Source organism: Colossoma macropomum, unplaced genomic scaffold (assembly GCF_904425465.1).
Source record: "Colossoma macropomum unplaced genomic scaffold, Colossoma_macropomum, whole genome shotgun sequence".
In the NCBI taxonomy this organism is placed as follows: domain Eukaryota; kingdom Metazoa; phylum Chordata; class Actinopteri; order Characiformes; family Serrasalmidae; genus Colossoma; species Colossoma macropomum.
The window spans coordinates 22,020,772-22,042,103 of record NW_023494785.1 but is presented as its reverse complement, the minus strand read 5'-3'; the positions used below and the strand labels follow the sequence as shown (position 1 = coordinate 22,042,103).

Here is a 21,332-nt window from a genome sequence, read left to right as displayed (position 1 = left end):
CCTGAGAGATACAGGTAGCCAGTGCAGTTCTTTCACAGCGGGAATGATATGATCTCTCTTTTTGTTTTTGTAAGGATGCGTGCTGATGCCTTTTGTTCAAGTTGTAGAGAATGGATTGTTTTCTTAGGAAGTCTATGAATAATATAAATGCATGAACAAGTTTCTGTACCTGTAGGTGAAGCAGCTAAACAATGACCTTTCCCTGAATTTGTTTTTGTATTTGTCTACATGAACAGTATAACTTCATGATAAGTTTATTTTCAGTAACCCACTGTCCAAAAAAAAACAAAACAAACAAACACAAAAACAAGTATCTCCAAGATTTTTTTATTGTTAATTTTCTGCATTATTTGAGCACAAACACTGTCCTTAACATTTTGTAAAAAAATTTATGATAAAAAAAGAATGGACCGATATAAGTGCTCAAAATTGGCTTGGAATAAAGACTTTACATTAACTTACCTTAAAACTAAAGAACGTTTTTGTCCTCTCCTGCAATTACCATGTTGGAGATACTTCTTTTTCTTTGACAATGGTGACATGATAACATTAAATGAACAATATAAAGTCTGTAAACAAATCAAACGAGCAGCATTGATTGTATGTCTCTCACTCATTAGGAAATAAGCTATTGCTGGCCTAGTATCCTGTATGTATGCAGGATACTAGGCCTAGTATCAGGATGTATGTATGCATCTTAGTTAATTTGTAAGATGTTAATATTTTTACATTGTGGTCTACGAATGGAGACAAAGTGTCCTCTTGTACTGAATAATCTGCCTGATGGTAGGCTGTTTGTCAGGATGCATGAAAGCCTCCCAGTAACCTTGGCAAGGTGAGGCAGCTCTGATGCATGACCCCTTCACCACATCAGTGGCTCCTCTTCTGTTTGAATGGGAGGCAAGCACAAACAGACCTTGACTCTTCATTCTTCACGGGTGGTCGGATCCTCTTTAACTCTCTACTGCCTTCTAGAGGTAATCTTTCTCAAATGCCCAACCAGGCCTTTCTCCTCGGATGAATCTGTATGTGGGGTTGGAGGTGCTTTGTGGCTATCCCTCAAATTGTGCCAGTGACAAGGCCTTCTGGACACTGTTGTCAAATGTTGATTCAGTGCTATCTCAAAAGAAACTACTGAAGCACAAGTTAACAAAAGAAGCCATATCATTTCCCTTCACCAGAGGTGTCTCTTTATAATTTTCTCTCAGAATATCATGAGTGATGTGTACCAGGACAGGCATGATGGCTACTGTGTCACTTGTTTGTTTGAAGCCAGTGTATCCGTCACTTGGCACCGATGCTCTATAGCACTTATGTTGGCACTCTTAAGCATCAGATGCCATGTTCCTCTTACTCCAGCCACTGGGTCACCACATCATGGGTCAGCGCCTTTTGTGGAACACTTTTTGGCTGGTTGATATCCTCTCAATTCTGTCCGTGTCTTCAGCTCTGCACTGGACGAGAGACACACACCACTATCTTTGGCTGTTTGAGATGGTCAGGTTTAGATTACAGGGTGACAGACAAAGACAGATCAAGTCAAGCCACAGAAACTCTTAGAACTCTTCAAAAGCCTTAATCATCTCTGGTTATGCAGACCAGATCCTCTGAGTTGATCCTCCACTCTTTCATATTCTGAAAAAACGTGACAAGTGATCTTTTGGGTGGAACTCCTAGTGCGTAACACAACAGCTTGTTTCGTAGCATTAAATGTCTGCCTTCCATCTGCATTAGACCAACGGAATTACGTAGGTAGCGAGCCAACCTGAACAGCCCGTCGCCAAGTATGCAACACAAAGCAGTTGTAATCCTGTAGAACCCAATATTGTAATACTTTCCCAATAAGGTAATAACCCCAAAAATTTGCCCTTAACTTGGTCAAAAACGTAATGAAACCCAATGATGTAATAGTGTGTTTACTGATAATGTAATATCAAATTACATTATAGGAAATGTATTATATTTGCAAATTGATTTTTCAAAATAGATGATGTAGTACTTGGGAGCAGTTACCTGAGGTCTCCCACAATGCTTTTCCGTTGTATCAGACATCAACCTTGCCTCAATCAAGGAGCATCTATAAGACACTGATTACAAGTCTGACAAAAGTTAATTCTTCTTTCAGAAAGATCCTCCACTTTTAAGACTTCTTTTAAGACTGATTCAGGTTACAACTGTAACTTGCCTAATCCGGACAAAGAAATACAGTCCTGTGGAAATCAGATGAAAGAAGTTATATTTATGATAGAGAAAAACAGTAAATCAGTCAAATCAGACCAGAACACAACCAGAGGGCTAACAGTGGTACCTCCTGTTCTTCTCAACAATGTAATACGGTTTTACATTTCCAGTAAAAAATACTATTACATCATCAGTTAAGACACTGTATTATATTATTGGGCAAGTTATTACATTCTTGGGTTTTATTACGTTTTTGAACAAGTGTAATATTTTGCTACATTCTAGCTGTTGAGAAAACTCTTGGGAAATGACTACATTATGGGTTCTACATACGTCATCAGAAGGTATTATTAAGCCAAGTATTAAAACCGGAAAATCTTGCTTCAGAGAGTACTGTAACACCACTGTAAGACATACACTCTTTAAAAAGATGGTTCTTCAAGGGTTCTTTAGTAAAGACAAAGGTTCTATAAAGAACTATGAGCACTCAAAGAACCATTTGCTTGCTTACATGGTTCTTTGCATGGTGAAATAGTTCTTCAGATTGATGGAGAAAGTGTTATATACGGTTTTTAAAAGAGCTTTTTTGAAAATAGTTCTATATAGCACCAAAAAGAGTTCTTCTATTGTTATGACGTCAAGCTTGAAACAAGAGCAGAACCCTTTTTTGTGCTATATAGAACCATATACAACACATTCTCTACAGTCTGAAGAACAATTTCACCATGCAAAGAACCATTTAAGCATGCAAATGGTGAGTGTTCATGGTTCTATATAGAACCACCGTCTTTAATAAAGAACTCTTGTAGAACCATCTTTTTTAAAAGTGTCAGCTTACAGAGGCTTTAATGGTCACATTTTTTTCCACAGATGTGTCATTTTAAATGTAAAGCATTAACACTCCCCCTGCAAATTCTGCAGTTATTTTCCATTCATTTTCCCTCCCACTTTCCAGGAAATCAAACTAGGGCCATATTTCATATTTCAGTCATCTTAGAAGGAGGAAAAAAACTTGAGTGTTTTTATTTTCTTCCAGTACAGTTTTACTTAAGCAAACTAGTTTAGCAGGTTTAGTGATGCAGCACCCGTGAGGTTACATGCCTTATGTGTAAAATGCTAACCTTTTCTTAAAGATGTTTTTAAAAAGCACTTTAAAAAGCGCGTTAAAAAGAATTGTAGTCAAACACATTAGTACAAAAATTTAAAAGGTGCCACATGGTATTTTATCACAGGCTACAGTAAAAAAAGTAACCGCCTATTCTAATTCCTCAGCAAGGTAAGCTTGCTTGTTTGTGCTAAATGTCCCATGACAAATGTATGTGTTTGGTATGTTGAGTTTTTTTTTCTTTTTTGATCACTTCATGACATTGAGTCATGACAGATGCCCTGAGAATTTGCTTTCATTTGTGGTTTGCAGCTTTCAGTGACTTTAATTGTTCTTCCAACTTAAACCTACACAAACAAAAGCAACATTTTATTCTTTTCCAGACAACTAATAATGCCTAGAAGTAGCCTTACACAGAAAAAACCCCAAAACAAACCCCACTGTATGTTCAGCCTATAAAACAGATCAATAGCACCACCCTTGTGTAATGGATGGTTTAGACACAGTAAATAAGTATCTCCCGTCCACAGGACAAAGCATTTTTAAATCGCAAAGTATTTTAAGTTGCATTACTTAGTGCATTTTAAGCTAGAAACTCAACATTACCTTTGAAATTAAAAACACACATGGAGATGAGAGCTCTTTCCAGCATCTTCATCTTCCAGCCTCAGGAACAGATCTATGAGCCTAACCTTAAAGACGAGTGTGTAACCATCAAATTGCACATTTAAATAAAAGGCAATGTTGAGCAGCAAACTGTAACAACTCTGTTATTGTAGATTTATTCCAAAATGCTGTACATCCATTTGTGGCAATTTTGGTTATAAAGTTTTGAAAAGAATAACAGCTGATGTATAAGGGGGAACACATTTTTAGTTCTCTAATAAAGGTGGTATTAACTTTGGGCCTGCCAGTGGGCCCTGTTAATCAAAACATAGCACTGATATTTCTTGTATGTGTAAATATACAAGACTCTCAATAACACATATCATGGAAAAAAAATATTAAAAGGAGATCATAATGTGTTTTGGAACAAAACTCTTTAATTACACACTGAACTCAGATTTTATCATGCCTCCAGTTCATGCAGTCAAGAAGACATAGCTTACACACATCCTTTACTTGAGTAATAAGAAAGAGCATAAGAAACTAGAATATTGTAATGTTACTCTGGTGAAAGTGTAATGTCTAAAAGTAAATGTTAATCATTTGCAGTTCTCTCACATGTTAACTATAAACAACACTCTGGACAAAATAACAATGTGATGTTAGGAGAGCAAAAACTTCAAAATCTCCCACTTAAAAATAGTACTGAAGTACTGGAGTGGAGTTCTACAATATTTCAAGATCGCACTGATATTTGACACCACGCTGCCTCCTGCTGTTTCAGCTGTGGTACATCTGTCCTGTTCCTGATCATTACTGCCACAACAACACTCTGTTATAGGAAGAATTAATCTACTCAGTTACATAACAATTTGATGGACTTTCATATTATAATACTTCTACTTGAGTATATTTCTAAGGAAGGCAATGTACTTTTTACTCAGTTACATTTTAATCATTAAAATTTAGTTACCAGCTAATTTTTGTGAGTGTTCAATTTTATCATGGTATATTTGTGACAGCATCTGTCTGCTTTGCAATTGGCCCCTGGTCTGACGTTTGAGGTTTATTATTTTATCTTAGACCAAGACTGTGTCTGAATCAGTATTAGAATCACTTTATTTCACCAAGTATGTTACACAAGGAATTTGTCTTGGTGAGTGCACACATATATGACACTTACTGAACAGATCAGACAAGCGAACAGACCATTAACAAGTATTTAACTTAAGGTAAAATACTTAAGGTAAGTATTTAACTTTAGGTAAAATTAAAATAAAAAATACATTAAATAGAATAAAGAATAATAACGAGCCCTGGAGAGGACCTAAAAAATTAATATCAGTACATATGCAGAAAGGAATATCCATACAAATAGTGTTGCACATACCACATCGGTATCGGCAGTCGGCACCGATTGTGGCACCTAAACACAGTATCGGTATCAAATTGGGGATACCGATACCTATGAACGACACCACAAAGTAATTTTTGACACACATGCATGCTGTGGCGTACATGTGCACCAGTAGATGGAACTTAACAACACATTGGTAGAATGCTCATGGCAACACCAGTATTTCGTGGAAAGACTATAGAAGTGGGTGGTGTCCCGGTTGGGATTCTTACTAGGCTATTTGTTTCGCCAATATGTCACAAATACACGACATAGTGTAAAACATGTTAATGAGAGCCCCTTACCTTAATGGCTAAGCCAATTCTTTCAGCGGTCACTCATCAGTGGCTGTGTAGTCAAATACAGTCAGTGTGAATTTGAGTTCAGGTTGTTATTGACAGAATGAAAGTTAAGAGAGGCGGGAACTGCTGGTCTCTTGAGGTAATAATAGCCTTTAGCCTTGGTTTAGCCTTTAACGTAGCGGCCCGCTAGTTGGGCCTGTGTGTCCACTTCCCCCGCCTGCGGTGTGCCTCTGTCGGTCAGCTGCGTCTCACAGTGGTGAGGTCTTGCGGTCTTTTGCTTCAACAATGCTGACAAATCTCCGGTTCAACAGTTGCTATTGTTAGCATGAACGACTGCAATATTTACTGAATTGAAGAATGAGAGGGGTCCCTGCTGTTGTAGATTTTCTGAAGCGTTGGTAGACTACATCCAATGATCCTCACCGCTGTGAGGGGGCCAAAACATTATCAGAACTATTGTAAAACAATGCCTCAATGATCTGGCAGTGTATTCATAACCATTTCATGTATAACTTTCAGTGTAAGGAGCTTTCAAAGGTATTAAACTCTTCAGACGTCTGGTTCCTATCACCACCACTGTGAACAATTCAGACTTGGTAGATTCCTCTAGAATTGTGCAATTTACATCAAACCACTCAATAACTTTAGTTTATATCTCAGTGATTTAATCATGCAGAGATGTTGAAAAGTGGTGGACTTCCCCTTTAAGCAGTTTTGAGTGATTTTTTGATTATTTTTTTTTTTTTTGAAAAGTCGCTTTTCCTTGAGTATAAGGTAGGCTACAATACTCACTTCTGAAAATATGTAAGTAATCAGTCTGTTAGGCCTGAAATCTTGTAGTGAGTCTGAACTAGAGAAGTGAGCTGATATCTGACACCAGGCTGCCTCTGCTGGGCAGTTTATGCAGCACCTGTTCAGTAGCGCTACAGTCCTGTATTTTAGAGCACAGCCTGCGACTCTCCCGCTCACCTCTGAACTGACCATGTCAATGTCATGTGCCTGACAGGACACTCTCTTCTAGCTAGTCGTTCCTCCAAGGCGGTAAATACAACATAATGGGCTTCACTCGCCGAGGGGAGGTCATAAAGTAACTCGCAGCTCACTGTAGTTTGTGCTGAAGCTCCTCCAGGCCAGGAGAAACACACTTCACAGGTGGGCTGCACTGTTTCCATGACGGTTTACAGTTTGTAAAGTTAAGATTTGCTCGATACTCCACACAGTGTATTCTGAGCTCGCTCACTCTGATACCGTCTCTATTCTTAGCCTCTGGACGGAGTCCAGGACGTTCTCACTCACTGGCTCTCTGGCTCGCGCTGCGAAGCCCCGCCCCCTCGGCCTGACGGACAGTGCAAGAGCGAGTTCAAGCTGGGAACAAAACTTCTTACATTTCGTGAATTTGCACCTTTTCTTTACATGCCGCGAAGCCCCTCGACTTCATTCGACCTCGTGCTGAGAGCGTGACTCATGCGCACACGATGACCCGAGAGGAGGAGCTGATACGGACCGCGAAAAAGCTAGACAAGATGGTGTCTAGAAATAACATGGTGAGAAATGGATTTTGACTCCCGCCTCGCCTTGTTTGTTTACTTTTCTCTCCAGGTTTCCATGTCTTTCACATGTTTCTTCAGTTCAGGACTTTCTGCTGCACTTTGGTCGGTGTGAATGTGCGCGCGCGTTTTCTCTTCGTTTTTTGTTGCTAAATGAAAGGGCCTGGCAGCGGCGGACTGACTGTCAGTGACCACGAGTCGACGCGCAGCTGCGAGGGACGCAAATGCTGAACAGGTGTCAGTCAGCAGAGGATCGTCCACATTTGGCTAATGCAGCGTCTGGGTCGCCGTAAACAAACGTGCAGCTGTACAAGTAGATACAGTGGACGGTGTGTGTAGCTCCACTGTGTTTTTAGGGGGTGAAAAGTTTGAGTGTGTTTTCTGACAGCAGCTAAATGGCACACAAGGTCGTGGAGGCGCGGTCACACACGAGTTGACGATACTGAGACCTAAAAAAAGGAAAAGACGGAAAAATAAATAAATAAAAAAGAATGGATGAACATTAACCCAGTCATGTCCAACAACTAAATGTAATGTGATAATGGAAGAATTACTCAGAATTTGTTCTGCTTGGTCTAAAGTTATATAACTTGAGACAAACAAGGGATAGATATACATAGATTAAACATATAACAGTGCCAATTTGTTATTTTTTAATTACCTGCACTTTTCTTACTTTTATTCACAGTTAAAGTTAGATTGTCTATTTTTTTTTTTTATTTGGTGTTGCAGTGTGGCCAAAAGACTAGATTTATTAAGAACATTTGATAAGAAAGGCTCACTTTTTGGCTGTATGGTTTGATTGATTTGAAAACATATGGACCAAAAAAGCTTTCATATTTTCAAACTTTCAAACTTTCAGTTTCAGCTAAATGTTTAATGAATGCTAAGGATTTTGCAGTTACATTATGCCATGTTGGGTAATTCATTGTTTAGCCTAAGGTTATCACTGTAGATACTGGTTCATCTTTTTTTATCTGCACAGGAAGGAGCTCTTGATTTGTTGAGAGAGCTGAAAAACTTCAACATGACCCTTAAGTTACTTCAGGTAAGGTTAGTCAAGCTGTAGCTATTTCTAGTAGAAACATTAATTGTAACCAGCTGGGCATGTTGTTTTATGATCCTGTTTAGATCTAATGTTTCACTGCATCTTTTGGATGTTCTTCATTTTATCCCAGGACACAAGAATTGGCATGTCCGTCAATGCAATAAGAAAGCATTGCACAGATGAGGATGTTGTCTCCCTTGCAAAGATTCTTATCAAAAACTGGAAGAGACTGTTGGGTAGGTACGCTGTGTTTGTAGACGTCTTTTGCATGAAGTAAGGACATATTAATATTTATTTTACATTATATATCTTGTAAAAGGAGTCTTTCACTTCTCTGTTAGAATCTGCTCATTCTCAGAAGGATGAAAGACCAAATGAGTTGAAGAATGGCAGTGATGGCAGTAAGCAAACAGAATCACCCAGTGGACCTTCTCCTAATAGAGAGTCTAGGTAAGCCCAGAGTAGAGCACGAAGCATGTGGGTGTTACAAACATGAAAGTGTAAACTGTATCACTCTCTAGGAAAACGCTTTGATATGTATTTCATAATCGCAGAACATTAATAGGGAAGATGAGCTCCTTGGACAAAAAAATTGTTAATGACAGCACAAGTGAGGTAAGGATTACACTGGTCTCTTGAGATTCTTGAGTTTCTCTCCATTTTACTCTGCCGATCTACTAAGTTTGTGGTTCATGTCCAAGGAGAACACAACATTGACACTCCCACATTCCAGGATAACAACTGCAGGGTGTCCGTGGTTCAGCAGACATGACAGAACATTGGCACACTTTGACTGACCAGTGAAATCACCAGACCTCAATCCCAGTTCTCAATTTGGACCAGCAGGTGAAATGCTGAAATAGACACACAAACTCTGGCTGAAGTGTGCACTCAGTGTGTGCTAAAATGGACGGGAACTATCTGAAGAGACTGGTGTAATCTTCACCTCACAGGATTGACACTGTCCACTGTCTAACCAAGAGTTAGAAAAGAAATAATCCATGCAGCTGATTTTTTGTCCAGTGAGTTTATATGAAAATGTACACTGCCAAGTCTAATCTGTTTGTTCTGTCAGCCCAAAATCCATTTTAGACTCTCACAAGAAGCTTACTGACAAACACAGAAAAGAGAAAAAAGAGGCAGAGTTAAAGAAAGAAAGACAAGAAAGTGACCACAAAAAGGAGAAAAACTCCAGTAATCATGCAAAGGAGAGGGAGAGGTGAGAAGTCTCCTGCATTTGTATGGCTCTTGGTTCTTTGAACAGGGAAACAGAGTGAGAAGTGTTAAGAGTTCTTATGTTCTTTAGGAAGGATGTTTTCCACTCCAGCATTTTTTGCCGTTCTTCACCGCCACATCCTACTTCTTCTCCCAAGTGTTCTTCTGTGGAAGTCAAGAGGGAGAGGTTAGGGCTAGAGAATGTGCTCAAAACATGTAGCATGACATGACTGCTTAGTTCCTCTCCACTTCTAATGCTTTAACACAACATTTGCTGAATGAAATTTAGATTCAGATAACAATCTGACAGTTGGTGAGAAAATTGCATCACATACTGCATAATGATGGTGGTGCTTTGTTTGCTGTTTGACTTGTTTGCTATGAATGAACATTTACTTACAGAAACAGATAATCATAAAGGTGCCCTGTTAGGGGTGTTAAAATACATCAGTGCATCGATATGAAGGTGGTGATTCAACTGCATTGATCTCTGAATGTTAGGTTATATTCAGATGTAGAAATGTCCCAGAAGCTTGGTGTATTCTTATTGTTTACATTTTTCCATAGTCACGTGTTTATTAATTTTTTAAACAATAATGAATTATACCAAAATCAAAGTAAATCGAGTCAAACTTGATGTTTCATGATGTGTCATGAAAGGTCAGAGGTTTACACTCCTGTGTTATGTCCACTTAGTGACACTCTTTGTCATAGTTAATTTTATGTAACGCATTCTTTCATTGTGCATGGCTTTACTTTCACTCACTCACTAACTGAGTGTAATGCGGTGTTAATAAACCCATGGGCCTCTGGCTGCTCAGCATACAGCATGGTGTTGCTCTCCTATAACTGTGTAAGTGGGATCTAAATGAATGGTCACACTTTCATTTAGGAGAGATGCTCCGGTTGATTTTTTCCCACCTCCACCTCCCCTCCGTACAGCTCATCCAAGATGTCCATCCACAGAAGTAAAGAAAGAGAGGTCAGATCTTTATGAAATCTGCATGCAAAATCTTTTTTTTAAATTTGCATGCAAGATAGCAAAAGCATATAAATTATAATGATGTACAGTGTTATTAAAGGCACAGAAGTAAGGTAGTAGTGTTTATGGTTTATGGTTTAGCAGAATTACTACAGATGCTATGTTGCCTCTTCTATACAATTCTGTCAAAAAAAACGAGTGGTCAGATTCTCTAATCCAGCAAACTGTGACAGTATTTACACTGAGAAGTGCAGGCTTGAGAGCTGATGTTCCTTCTTTTAGTTATTGGCTCAGCTGTTTACTGATTTTTGCTGCTGTGTGTATTTTTGAGGTTCTCAACTCAAAATTAATTACACAGGAAAGAGGCCTCTGATCCTCAGAGTTCTCCTTACCCTCTCAATCTTCACAATCCTCTTCCTCCTCATATTCGTATTCCTAAACGTCAGCCGGAAGTGAAGAAAGACAGGTCAGCCTCTTTGGTGTGATGTGATAAAGTGCATGTCTGATTAATGGCTTTGGTGAAAGAAAATGAGAAGAATATGGAAAATAAAGCAATTCTGAAACAACACAAGGGTAATCTGGGGCATTAATGTGAAAGATTTGTATGTACTTTCAGAAGAGATGCACCAGAAATGTTGCCCCCTACACCCTCTCAGCATTCTCACTCTCATCCTTCCTCTCCTCCTCCTCCAAAGAGGCCTTCTCTAGAGGCTCCTAAAGAGAGGTCAGCTTCTGGTTCTGCATGCACTTGCTTTCTTTGTTTGGAGAAAACGAAGGGCACTGTTAACGTTATTACTGTGTGTTAGATCATTACCGTCAAACAAGATGTTGTTGAAAGACATCTCAAGCTTTCATATTCAGCTTTAGAAAGTGATGCTAGGAATTACTGTCCACTCTCATTGCCATCCATCGTATCCTGTACAACACATAATAAATCGTTTCATTCATAGAACAGCAGAACCAACGTCTTCATTTTTCCCACTTAGGAAAAAGGCTCCAGATCCAAATGCCCCACTTCCTCCTTTGCCTCTTCATCTGCACCCCCCTCCTCCTCAGAAACCATCTGGTTTAGAGATGAAGAAAGAGAGGTCATGTTTTGTTTGGAATACAATTTTTTTGCGTGAACTAGTTTTCTGATACTGTGAAATAATGCAAAGGGATTTGCTGCAAGGTCAACATTTCTTTTCTTTATAACTCATTCCCAAGGTTTAGTTTTCTTATTATGCTAACTTATGCATTTCTAATTAGGTCAATTGGGAAGCTTGCTCAATTACAGCACTGGATCCCTGTTAATGAGAAAACCCCTATAGAGTAATGCTGCCACCACCATATTTCACTATATTTAGTAAGCTGTTTAACATCTGAAAAGTCTGGAAAAAATCTGAAGACAAAGAATGCTCAACGTCCCTGACTGATTTTCATTCTGACATACTGACTCTGTGTTGGTGCATGAATGCACGAGAGTTTCAAGAGCCATCACTCAATGGAAGAACTACCATTTTTGGGACAAGTCAGTATCAACAGACAAATTGGACTTACTTCCACACAGAACATTGCAGTAAATGACTTGCCATAAAGAGAAGCCACTATCCCCAACACCTTTCATAACTGTTATAACAGTGTAGTAAATCTCATTTTACAGTTTAGTCTCAAATACTATAGTGTATATAACACTACTTTGCAAATAATACAGTGCACTGGTCAGACTACTTGGCTATGCACCAAGAAGTTAAGGATTTAGTAAAAGCTGATAACGTTCTGTTTTTGCTTTTCTGACCTTGAGCAGTGGTGGTAACGCAGAGTGGGATGTTGACCTTGGGGTTTCCATACTGTTCATAATAATGACATTAATAAGAACATTAATTATTAATTACAGTTAAATGTAGCCAAAAGTGTTTTCTTTATTTATGAAACAGACAAAAACACCATTGGTGTGATTTTTTTAATGAAATAAAAGGCCAGTTGGAACATAGCCAGGCTCACTGCTGACAGCAAGGTAAACATGCACTACTGAGCAAAAGTCAGAGAACACGATTCATTTACTTAATTTCCAGTCAAAATAGCCATTAAGAACAAGTTATTCTTTTTTCAGAGGATATTTGTACATTAGATATTACATAATGTGCAAAAGGAAGAGGAAAGTCAAAGAAAAATAAGTGGAGATTCCAAAACTGGAGTCCATGAGATATTAAAAGATGTAGAGAAAATGGGAATCCTAACAATCATGTAAGACCTGGTACACCACTAAAACTGTCACCCTCAGATAAACCGTACTTAAAACTTCGTCTTTGAGACAGAGGAGAAAATCAAGCTCCATTCTTGCTTCAGACCTGAAAGAAACTGTATGTGAAAGAATGTGTAGCTGTCAAAAAGTTATTACTGAGTAAAAGAAATACACAAAAATGAACATTTGCAGATCAAACAATAAAGCTACTGGTGTTTTCAGAACAATGGACTGGGCACCCCAGAGTCCAAATCTTAGCATCATTTAATGTGTTTATGATTATTTGGATTGTGAGAAGTAGGAAATTCAAACAACTTCTAAGACTGAACTTTGAATGTGTGGAAAAATATCCCTGCAGATTTCTTTGAAAAACTGAAAGCAAGTCTCCCAAAAAGAATGAAAGCTGTAATAAAGGCAAAAAGTGGACACACAAAATACTGAAAAATGTTATTTTTATATATATATATATATATATATATATGTGTGTGTGTGTGTTTTCTGATTTTTTCCTGATGCTAAAAAGTGAAGAACGTAATGGATTTTTGAGAATAAATTAAATAAATGAAGGGTAGGTAATCTCTGACTTTTACACAGTACTGTACATATGGCACATTGAAGTTGTTTAGTTGTTTTACAGTATTGCTATTCAAGATTTGGTTGCAGTGCTAAATTGTGTGTGGCTTGCTTAGATTGTAGCATTTTTGTTGTGGTGTAGCAGTATAGCAGTGCAGATTAAGTTATATTACTCTTCATCTAGACTAATGTCTACATATTTGACAGATGAATACATGCAGTGTTACATTATGCATTTTTATAAATAGTTCATTATTTGTCTGTTGTTCAGAAAAGAGGCTGTGGATCCCGATGCCCCTGTTCCTCCACTTCCTCTGCACCTTCATCCCCCCACTCCCACAAAACGCCCCTTGTTAGACATGAAGAAAGACAAAGAAAAAGAAAGGTCAGGGCGTGATAAGATTTTTTGTTTTGTGTTTTTGTATTCTTAGGTCAAAAACAACCTTGCTAACTTTTTAGATTTCATTTTCATGTATTTCATATTTGCATAACAGATTTATTTCTTCCCATAATAACTGTAGAAAGGACACATCAACTCCAAAACAAACTGCACAACAGCGGACATCTGAACACAAGAAGGACAGGTCTGCAGCATGTAATTTAGTACAGTGTCTTTTCTGGACTGATGGGACCACTATTGGCCAGTCGTAGTGGTCCAAAGTAGTTGGAGCTTAGAGACAGTGCATTGTGTCTCACTCAGTGTTGAAGTTAATAGCTATTACTGTACTACCTGCTAAGATGAACTGCTTGTGTATTTTTATAATTATTCCAGAAAGGGAATGTTATTACCTGCATGTCTTGATAAGGACGAAGGTTGGTTCTTCCTCAAAGTGCTGAAATAATGCTTATTTGTCAGCAGAGACATGGGGGACAGTAAACCACACAAAAGGCCATCTGTGGAAATGAAGAAAGAGAGGTTGGAATAGATGTGTGTCACTGTGGATGAAAGGCAGAGGGCAGCATCAGTGCATGGATTAGTTTAGCTGTTTAGGTAGTTTGAAGATGGTGCTGCTTGTGGTAAAATTTGCTCTGCTTATACCCTTTAAGCATGCTCGGATGGGATTTCCATTATGCAGACTGTTTGTTTTTCATTTTCTTTTTCCAGAAAAGACTCCACAGATTTCAAACAGCAGCCTGCTAAAAAGCCCATCCAGGATGGCAAGAGAGAAAGGTCTGCTTAAAAACATTGAGCTTAAAGAGCCCATATCTTGCAAAACTGATTTTTTCCTTCTGTTTTGAAACAAGATTGTTTCATGTAGTATGTAAGCAGAGGTGCATTTTTCAAATTGTACTGTTCACTGCTCAGTCTATATGCATGGAAACTAAGATGCACAAAAGCCCTTTTTGAGTCCAACTTGTTTTTATATGTCCAGCTATTGAGCCTACAACATCTCTGCCCGTTCACTTTAACGTTATGAGAAGTGTTTCAGCCTGTACTGCTTTTTGAAAGAAATACAATGTTGGGCATCCAATCAGAATAGAGGTCATTTACATATATTAGTCTTAAAGGCACAGTAACAAAAACATCTTATTTATTTTAAGGGATAAAGAGAGGTTGTAAATGGTCTCATAAAAATGAATAAAGGCTGTTTTTGCTACATAAAACCACACAGATGTCATAAGTGAACCTGTAAATGAAAATGTAATGCAAGAAAAATGTAAGATATGGGCCTTTTAAATTAATTCATCTTACATAATAAGTGACTAAACATACAAACTTGTTCACATATTTATGACTTTGAAATTTTTTTAATGCAGGAAAGACTCCACTGATTCTAAGTCTGGCCAGGGGCAACAATCAAGTGAATCAAAACCTCAGAGGTACTGTGTTAACCTCCAGCTGCTCTGGGCGATACTTGGTTTACTTATACTCTTTCATACTCTTTAGAGGAAAAATCATTTCTTAACCCCTTACATGGCCATGTTTTATTACACACTTCTATAATGCAAGAAGAGCTCAACCAGTTTGTATTGAAGTCCCTGTAGTTACTGAATAATAAGACTTAGTATGTAATAAGCTTGGGATTTTAAGGGGTTAATACAAAACATACCTTTTTCTTCCAGAAGGGACTCAACTAACTCAAAGTCTTCCAGCTCACCACCAGCTAAGAAGCTCTCAGGAGAAAGGCAAGGACAATTACACACCTTTATGCTTTATTGAGGTCTTTAGGTACAGAGAACCCTAACCTCACACATTCAGTATTCAATGTACTCACTTAAATTGACTGATAGGCAGTGTAAAATGAATATAGCCTACTGAATCCACATGGGCTGCTGTATGCTTGTCTGTTTTTCAGGAGAGATTCTCATGGCTCTAAGTCAGCTCAGCCAGGACTGTTACAGAGAAAGATGTCCACTGACAGCAATGATGGACGGTACTGTTTTTATCTATTTACTTTATTCTGGACTTCTTTTCTTTCAGGCCATTGGTCCCCCACAAATTCTCACAGTTGCCCTGTGGTATTTTGTGCTGTAAGTGGTGCTAGTAGATGGCTGCAGCTCAAAGCCAGTTCATCTCATGCATTTTTCAAAAATCTTTTTAAAGCAGGTGTGAGGTGCGATCAATAATTGTGAGAGTGCTCATGGGTAATTCCCAACCTCAGTGAGACCCCACACTCTGCACGTTTCTGTTTTTCCATTTGTACTCGCTGAACTCAGCTCATGGTGTGCTTGGTACTTGGCCGATAACTTGACTCAAATATGTTAGATTAGAGAAAAGAGGATAATTGCAGATCATGGGGTCGTCAGGACAGACTTTGGAATGACTGTTCATATCTAAGTATACTGTTTTCTGCTCCATGCTGTGTGCTTTCCAATTACCAATTATTGCATACAGATTTAAGGCAATACATAGACAAGAAGTGATGTCTGATTTTCCCTTTATGTCCCATTCATATCTGATTGGTTTGGACTATACTCATGTATCAAAGTCTTTTCAGCTAATTATCATAAGAGACCTTTATGACAAAATAGAAAGATACCTTTGCTTTCCCTTAGTTCAGCTTGACAGCTAGTGGAGCAAGTAGACCGGGGAAGACACTAAATTGTACTTCTGTAGCCCTTCAGAAATAAAGTTTGATAGCCTTTCAAAGACTGTTTTAGGTAGTGCAAACCAAGCTAGATTTCAGGTGATAGCATTGCCTGAAGAGGTTTTATCTAAGGGGAGTGTACTATTTCCTTGTAATGAACAATTATAATTTAAAAAGGTATTTGATTGGGCAGTAAGCATTTATTTGTTCGTTAAAAAAGCAGGATTTAAAAAATAAACATTGATACAGTAAATAGTGATTTTATGCAAGTCACTAAAAATGTTTGTTTAACCATTTCCAACATCTCCTTGTGGCAGCCCAGTATTATTTGTAGTTATCTATTACCTAGTTTGGCTAATCAATCCTGGCATTAAATTATTAAAGGAGCACTGGGTATGGAATTGAACAAATCCATGCATTGTCCAGGAGCACTGAGGAGAAATTTGGAACCAAACCTTTATTCTTCTCACCAATCATGTGATATTGCATTAGGTGCACAGCATGATTAATTGAAATGTGGCTAATGGTAAACCATGTTGCTTTTTATGTCTGCTGAATAGCAAAAGTAAACCTGAGACTCCAAAGACGCCCACCACACCCACCAGCCCTCTATCCCCCTCCTTCAGCTCAGGTGCTGGGCCTCTCTCCCCTCGCTTGCTCACTGGGGACTCTATTAGGGACAAGTGCATCGAAATGCTGTCTGCCGCACTACGTACAGATGGTAAGAAACAGGAGATCTATACAGACTGAGTGAACTCATTTTGGGAATAAGATTTCCACTGAACCTTTACAATAACGTACAATTCTCTACTTTTTCTCTAGATGACTACAAGGATTATGGGGCAAACTGTGATGGCATGGCAGCTGAAATTGAGGATCATATCCTTTCTGTTTTATCTTGTGATTTTAATTGATTTCATCATGTTAATGGTTTATTAAATTCTTTTAGCAACAGTTAATTTACCAGTGCTTTGCTGTATATGTGGTACAGTGCAGTACATTGCTTATAGTTCATCAGAAATTATTCTGGTGGTTGTACTACTGGTCCCTGCTGCTAGCGGATATATTATGTATAGCATAAAATGTAGCATAGTTATTTATTACTTATAGTGGGTATGCAGAGGTAGAAAATCTATTGATGGTTGATAAGGAGAATGTCATGCACAGAGTGTAGTATATAGTGTGATAAGCACAGCGAAAACATATTTGTAAGTGTGAGTGAAAAATGACACAGCAGTGAGACAGACAACCACAGAAGTGGTCATTATCAGCATGCTATATGCAAAATAAATACTGTAATAAACCTAGCGGCACGGTGGCGCAGTGGGTAGCGCTGTCGCCTCACAGCAAGAATGGCCTGGGTAGGAGTTTGCATGTTCTCCCTGTGTCTGCGTGGGTTTCCTCCGGGTACTCCCGTTTCCTCCCACAGTCCAAAGACATGCAGCCAGGCTAATTGGACATGATAAATTGCCCCTAGGTGTGAGTGTGTGAATGTGTATGTCTGTCTGTCTGTCTGCCCTGCGATAGACTGGCGACCTGTCCAGGGTGTATCTTGCCTTCCACCCGATGACAGCTGGGATAGACTCCAGCACCCCACCGCGACCCAGAAGGATAAGTGGTTTAGATGATGTGTGTGTGTGTGTAATAAACCTAGGTAAGTAAATCTCTTTAGTGAGATGACTGCAACATATAGATTTGCAACCTTAACTGCCCTCTTCTCCTTAAATATCTACCAGGAGATTAAAGCCACAGATATGAAATATAAAAACAGAGTGCGTAGCCGCATCAGCAACCTGAAAGATCCCAAGAATCCCAACTTGCGCAAGAATGTCCTGGGTGGAGCTATTGAGCTGAGCCGCATAGCCACCATGACTGCTGAGGTAGAGAGACTTCAGTAACAGTGGACATTTCTGTAGTTCATTCACATTTGGATATAAACCTATTAAATGTTTATGTATTTAAAGACAGGGTAGTTCAAGCATGAAAAACATATGTAGCTGAATTTACATCCAGGTTATTCACTTCCTAGACTTCCACAGGTCCACCATAGCTACCTTACAAGTTTCTTTGAAAGTTTAAGTGTAATTTAGATGTTTGGAAGGAACAGAATGGCAACATGTTCGTTGCTGAAGCAATGAAAGAGCCATTCCTGCAGCCATCAGTCAGGCATAATGGAAGATGAATGTAAGTTTAAGCAGGTTTAAAACATCTGGCATTGGTGATTTGGTGTTGATTAAAGACACCATGAATGCTCATAAGTGCGAACAAATTTAAATGTCATGCCATACCCTGTGGAAAACATTTCATTGGAAAGAAGTTCATTCTATGGCAAGATAATAATCTCAGTCACACTGCTGAGAAGATCAAGACAGACTGATCAAACAAAAAGCTGTTTGTCTTCTCAGAATAATAAACTGACCACTCCAGGGCCCAGACCTCAACATCTTTGAGAACTGCGAGGAGACAAAAACCAAAACAAACAAAGGCACATGGCAAAAGAAAAAACACAAGCTAATAGCACAGGTAACAGACTAGACCAGGGCAGAAAAAAATTAGGAGAAAGACTGACTCGGGAATCCCTGATATATCCAGGTCAAGTATGTGCTATATATATAGCACATATTATTACTTATGGTGTATTGCCATACAAATGTAGTATATCCAAAAGAAGTGCAGGTTTGGGGTTCTTTTAGACTGACCGCTGTGATATTCTCTGTAATGTAGGAGATGGCCAGTGATGAGCTGAAGCAGCTGAGGAGTGTTCTGACTCAGGAGGCTATCCGTGAGCACCAGATGGCAAAGACTGGTGGTACCACTACTGACCTGCTGCAGTGCGGCAAGTGCAAGAAAAAGAATTGTACCTACAACCAGGTACCACTTTTTCTAGTTCATTTTACAAGCATACATAATAATAATTCGATGTATATCATTACTATGTATTTTTATATATTTTAATACACACATTCTCCCTGAATGTGTCTAAAATTGTTCCATTGCAAATAAGAAATATCTCATTACATGTTGTGTTATTGCACAGGTGCAAACTCGCAGTGCTGATGAGCCTATGACCACATTTGTGCTGTGCAATGAGTGTGGAAACCGCTGGAAGGTAAGAATCAGTAATCTCAAAAAAACCCTATGCTATCACTTACTATCTTTCACTAGTCACTAGTTTACCATATTGTATATAATCTTCAGTTAGAGTAATAACACAATATTATACCTTATTCAGGTTGAATTCTGATTACTGCCTTCCACTTAATTCCCATAAATGCTAGTTATTAGATAGAATTTTCTGATTTTTGATTATTTTACATGTAACAGTTTCTGTTAGTGTTTTCAAACTTTGTCATTATTTTACTACATTTCTTGAAGCAACTAGCAGTTATCCGATTTTCATAGTTTCCCTCTTATCTGATCTAGGCAGATAAACACACAGCATTTCATATAGCCTGTGTATTTTACCACTGATCACCCACTTGTATTCTTTACCAGTTACTTACACATTTTTTTTCCAGTTTTGCTAGCATCCAGTTCAGAACTCCCCTTACACTGGACACTTGGGGGTGCCCACTTTTTTAACCTGGATGATGGAATTTACAGTAGTGTGTGATTTGCAAAGCCAAAAGACCCTTGATGTGAAGTTATTGATTTTTTAAAAATAAGTTTATTTGATTAATTATTCATTCAATATAAGAGTTGAAAACAGTGACAAATTATGCAAGAATATGTTAAAAATGTGCAATTTTGTATCATTTAAAGAAATAATTTAATTTTTAATTTTGTCTTCATGGAGTCCTGTAATTTGTTTCACTGTTTTTCTACCAATAGTCAAATGCATGATCTAAAGTGAACAATGAAATAAAATTTTCTTGTTTGAAATCCACATGTAGAATAGAATTTCATACTGTGCTTTTAGCAGAATGTTAATCACAACAAACATGTACATTGCTGTAGCTTCACGAACACTAATTAAACAGAAGTCCACCAAAGGTCATAAATAAAAATAGAAAATATATTGTGGTGTGTGTTTTTGTCTAAGAATATTTAATCCTGTTTCTATCTCTCCCTCTCTCTCTCTCTCTCTCTCTCTCTCTCTCTCTCTCGCTATCTCTCTCTCTCTCTCTCTCTCTCTATCTCTCTCTCTTTCTCTCTCTCTCTCTCTCTCTCCCTCTCTCTATCTATATAAAAAGATAGATAGATAGATAGATAGATAGATAGATAAATAGATAGATAGATAGATAGATCTGTTTGTTTGGGTCCATGTTTACATGTTTTGTTGTGTTACATGTGTGTGATAATGTTATCTATGAATCTTTCAGAATAAATCTGCTGTATTAAATTTATTACTTAATTTACTTCATATAGTTATTATTAATACATCTATAGTAAACACAGTACATAAGAAAGACACTTCCTCTCTGTTCTTTTTGTCACTGAGGTCAGTATCACGTGGGATAGGTCCACCCTTTTGCGCTCATGGTTTCCTAATGACGCAAGCCAGGGCTAATGATGCCCCTGTCTCTATATTTGAGCCTTAATAAGTACCACGCTCTTTGGCTCATCCTCTATTCACTGCCCTCTTGCTATGCTCCAACCAAAATGATTGACTCAGTATGCAATTATCCCCTTTTAGCACTGAATCCTCAAGATTTATTATTTATCTTACCACTGCCCACAGTGCCCACTTCATAGTGAAATGAAATAGAAAACTGCTCAAAGATGGCCTTCCTCCCACGACATTTCCTGTTTTTAAAGAAGGGACTATTGTAGTTCTTAGTAAAATAGCCAGATGACTATGTCATCCTAGATTTAGTCACATGCTGGGAGATCCTCACTATTACAGCTCAATTTTTTTGTAGGTTTAGTGGGTAAAGTAACAGCTCATAAATATTATATTTAACATACTTGCATTTTTTTCACTGCACTCTCAAAGCTTCAGATCCAGCATCAGTCCTGCAGTGTGCACTCGCTCTGGGATTAGTTAATTAGGCCAGAGGAGTAGTCACTGATTAGGATCATCTGGATACGTAAGATACCTTGCAATATGTCTATGCTTATTGTGCTATTTGTGAGAGTTCACTGGGCTAAACCTTAAAGTATATATGATTGTAACCACAACTC

General features: G+C 38.3%; 1 protein-coding gene across 23 annotated transcripts; it reads left to right on the top strand.

The window, feature by feature from the left end:
* The first annotated feature begins 6,510 nt into the window (after positions 1–6,510).
* Positions 6,511–20,226, top strand: tcea3 (transcription elongation factor A (SII), 3). 23 transcript variants are annotated; one of them, XM_036587168.1, is made up of 24 exons: positions 6,517–6,742; positions 6,854–7,134; positions 8,123–8,185; positions 8,316–8,421; positions 8,527–8,635; positions 9,261–9,404; positions 9,492–9,587; positions 10,293–10,382; positions 10,741–10,848; positions 11,002–11,106; positions 11,369–11,470; positions 13,451–13,564; positions 13,701–13,763; positions 14,036–14,095; positions 14,285–14,350; positions 14,938–15,000; positions 15,244–15,306; positions 15,477–15,554; positions 16,769–16,929; positions 17,031–17,087; positions 17,934–18,088; positions 18,933–19,079; positions 19,246–19,317; positions 19,727–20,226. In XM_036587168.1, the coding sequence occupies exons 2-24, from the start codon at positions 7,066–7,068 to the stop codon at positions 19,733–19,735; spliced, it is 2,100 nt and encodes a 699-aa protein (XP_036443061.1). In that variant the 5' UTR covers positions 6,517–6,742; positions 6,854–7,065; the 3' UTR covers positions 19,736–20,226. The 23 variants fall into 23 exon arrangements, 21 of the variants coding, with proteins under 21 accessions (XP_036443061.1, XP_036443069.1, XP_036443054.1 ...); XM_036587176.1 differs by having other exon boundaries at positions 10,999–11,106; positions 14,039–14,095; XM_036587161.1 differs by having other exon boundaries at positions 10,999–11,106; positions 17,031–17,092; positions 17,939–18,088.
* Positions 20,227–21,332: the final 1,106 nt, after the last annotated feature.

Coding starts and splice junctions, on each gene's coding strand:
- tcea3 (XM_036587161.1), top strand. CDS start 7,066: ATGACCCGAGAGGAGGAGCTGATACGGACCGCGAAAAAGCTAGACAAG. Junction 17,093..17,938: donor CTGAAATTGAGGATCATATC/CTTTCTGTTTTA, acceptor TCCTTAAATATC/TACCAGGAGATTAAAGCCAC. Junction 19,080..19,245: donor AGAATTGTACCTACAACCAG/GTACCACTTTTT, acceptor GTTATTGCACAG/GTGCAAACTCGCAGTGCTGA.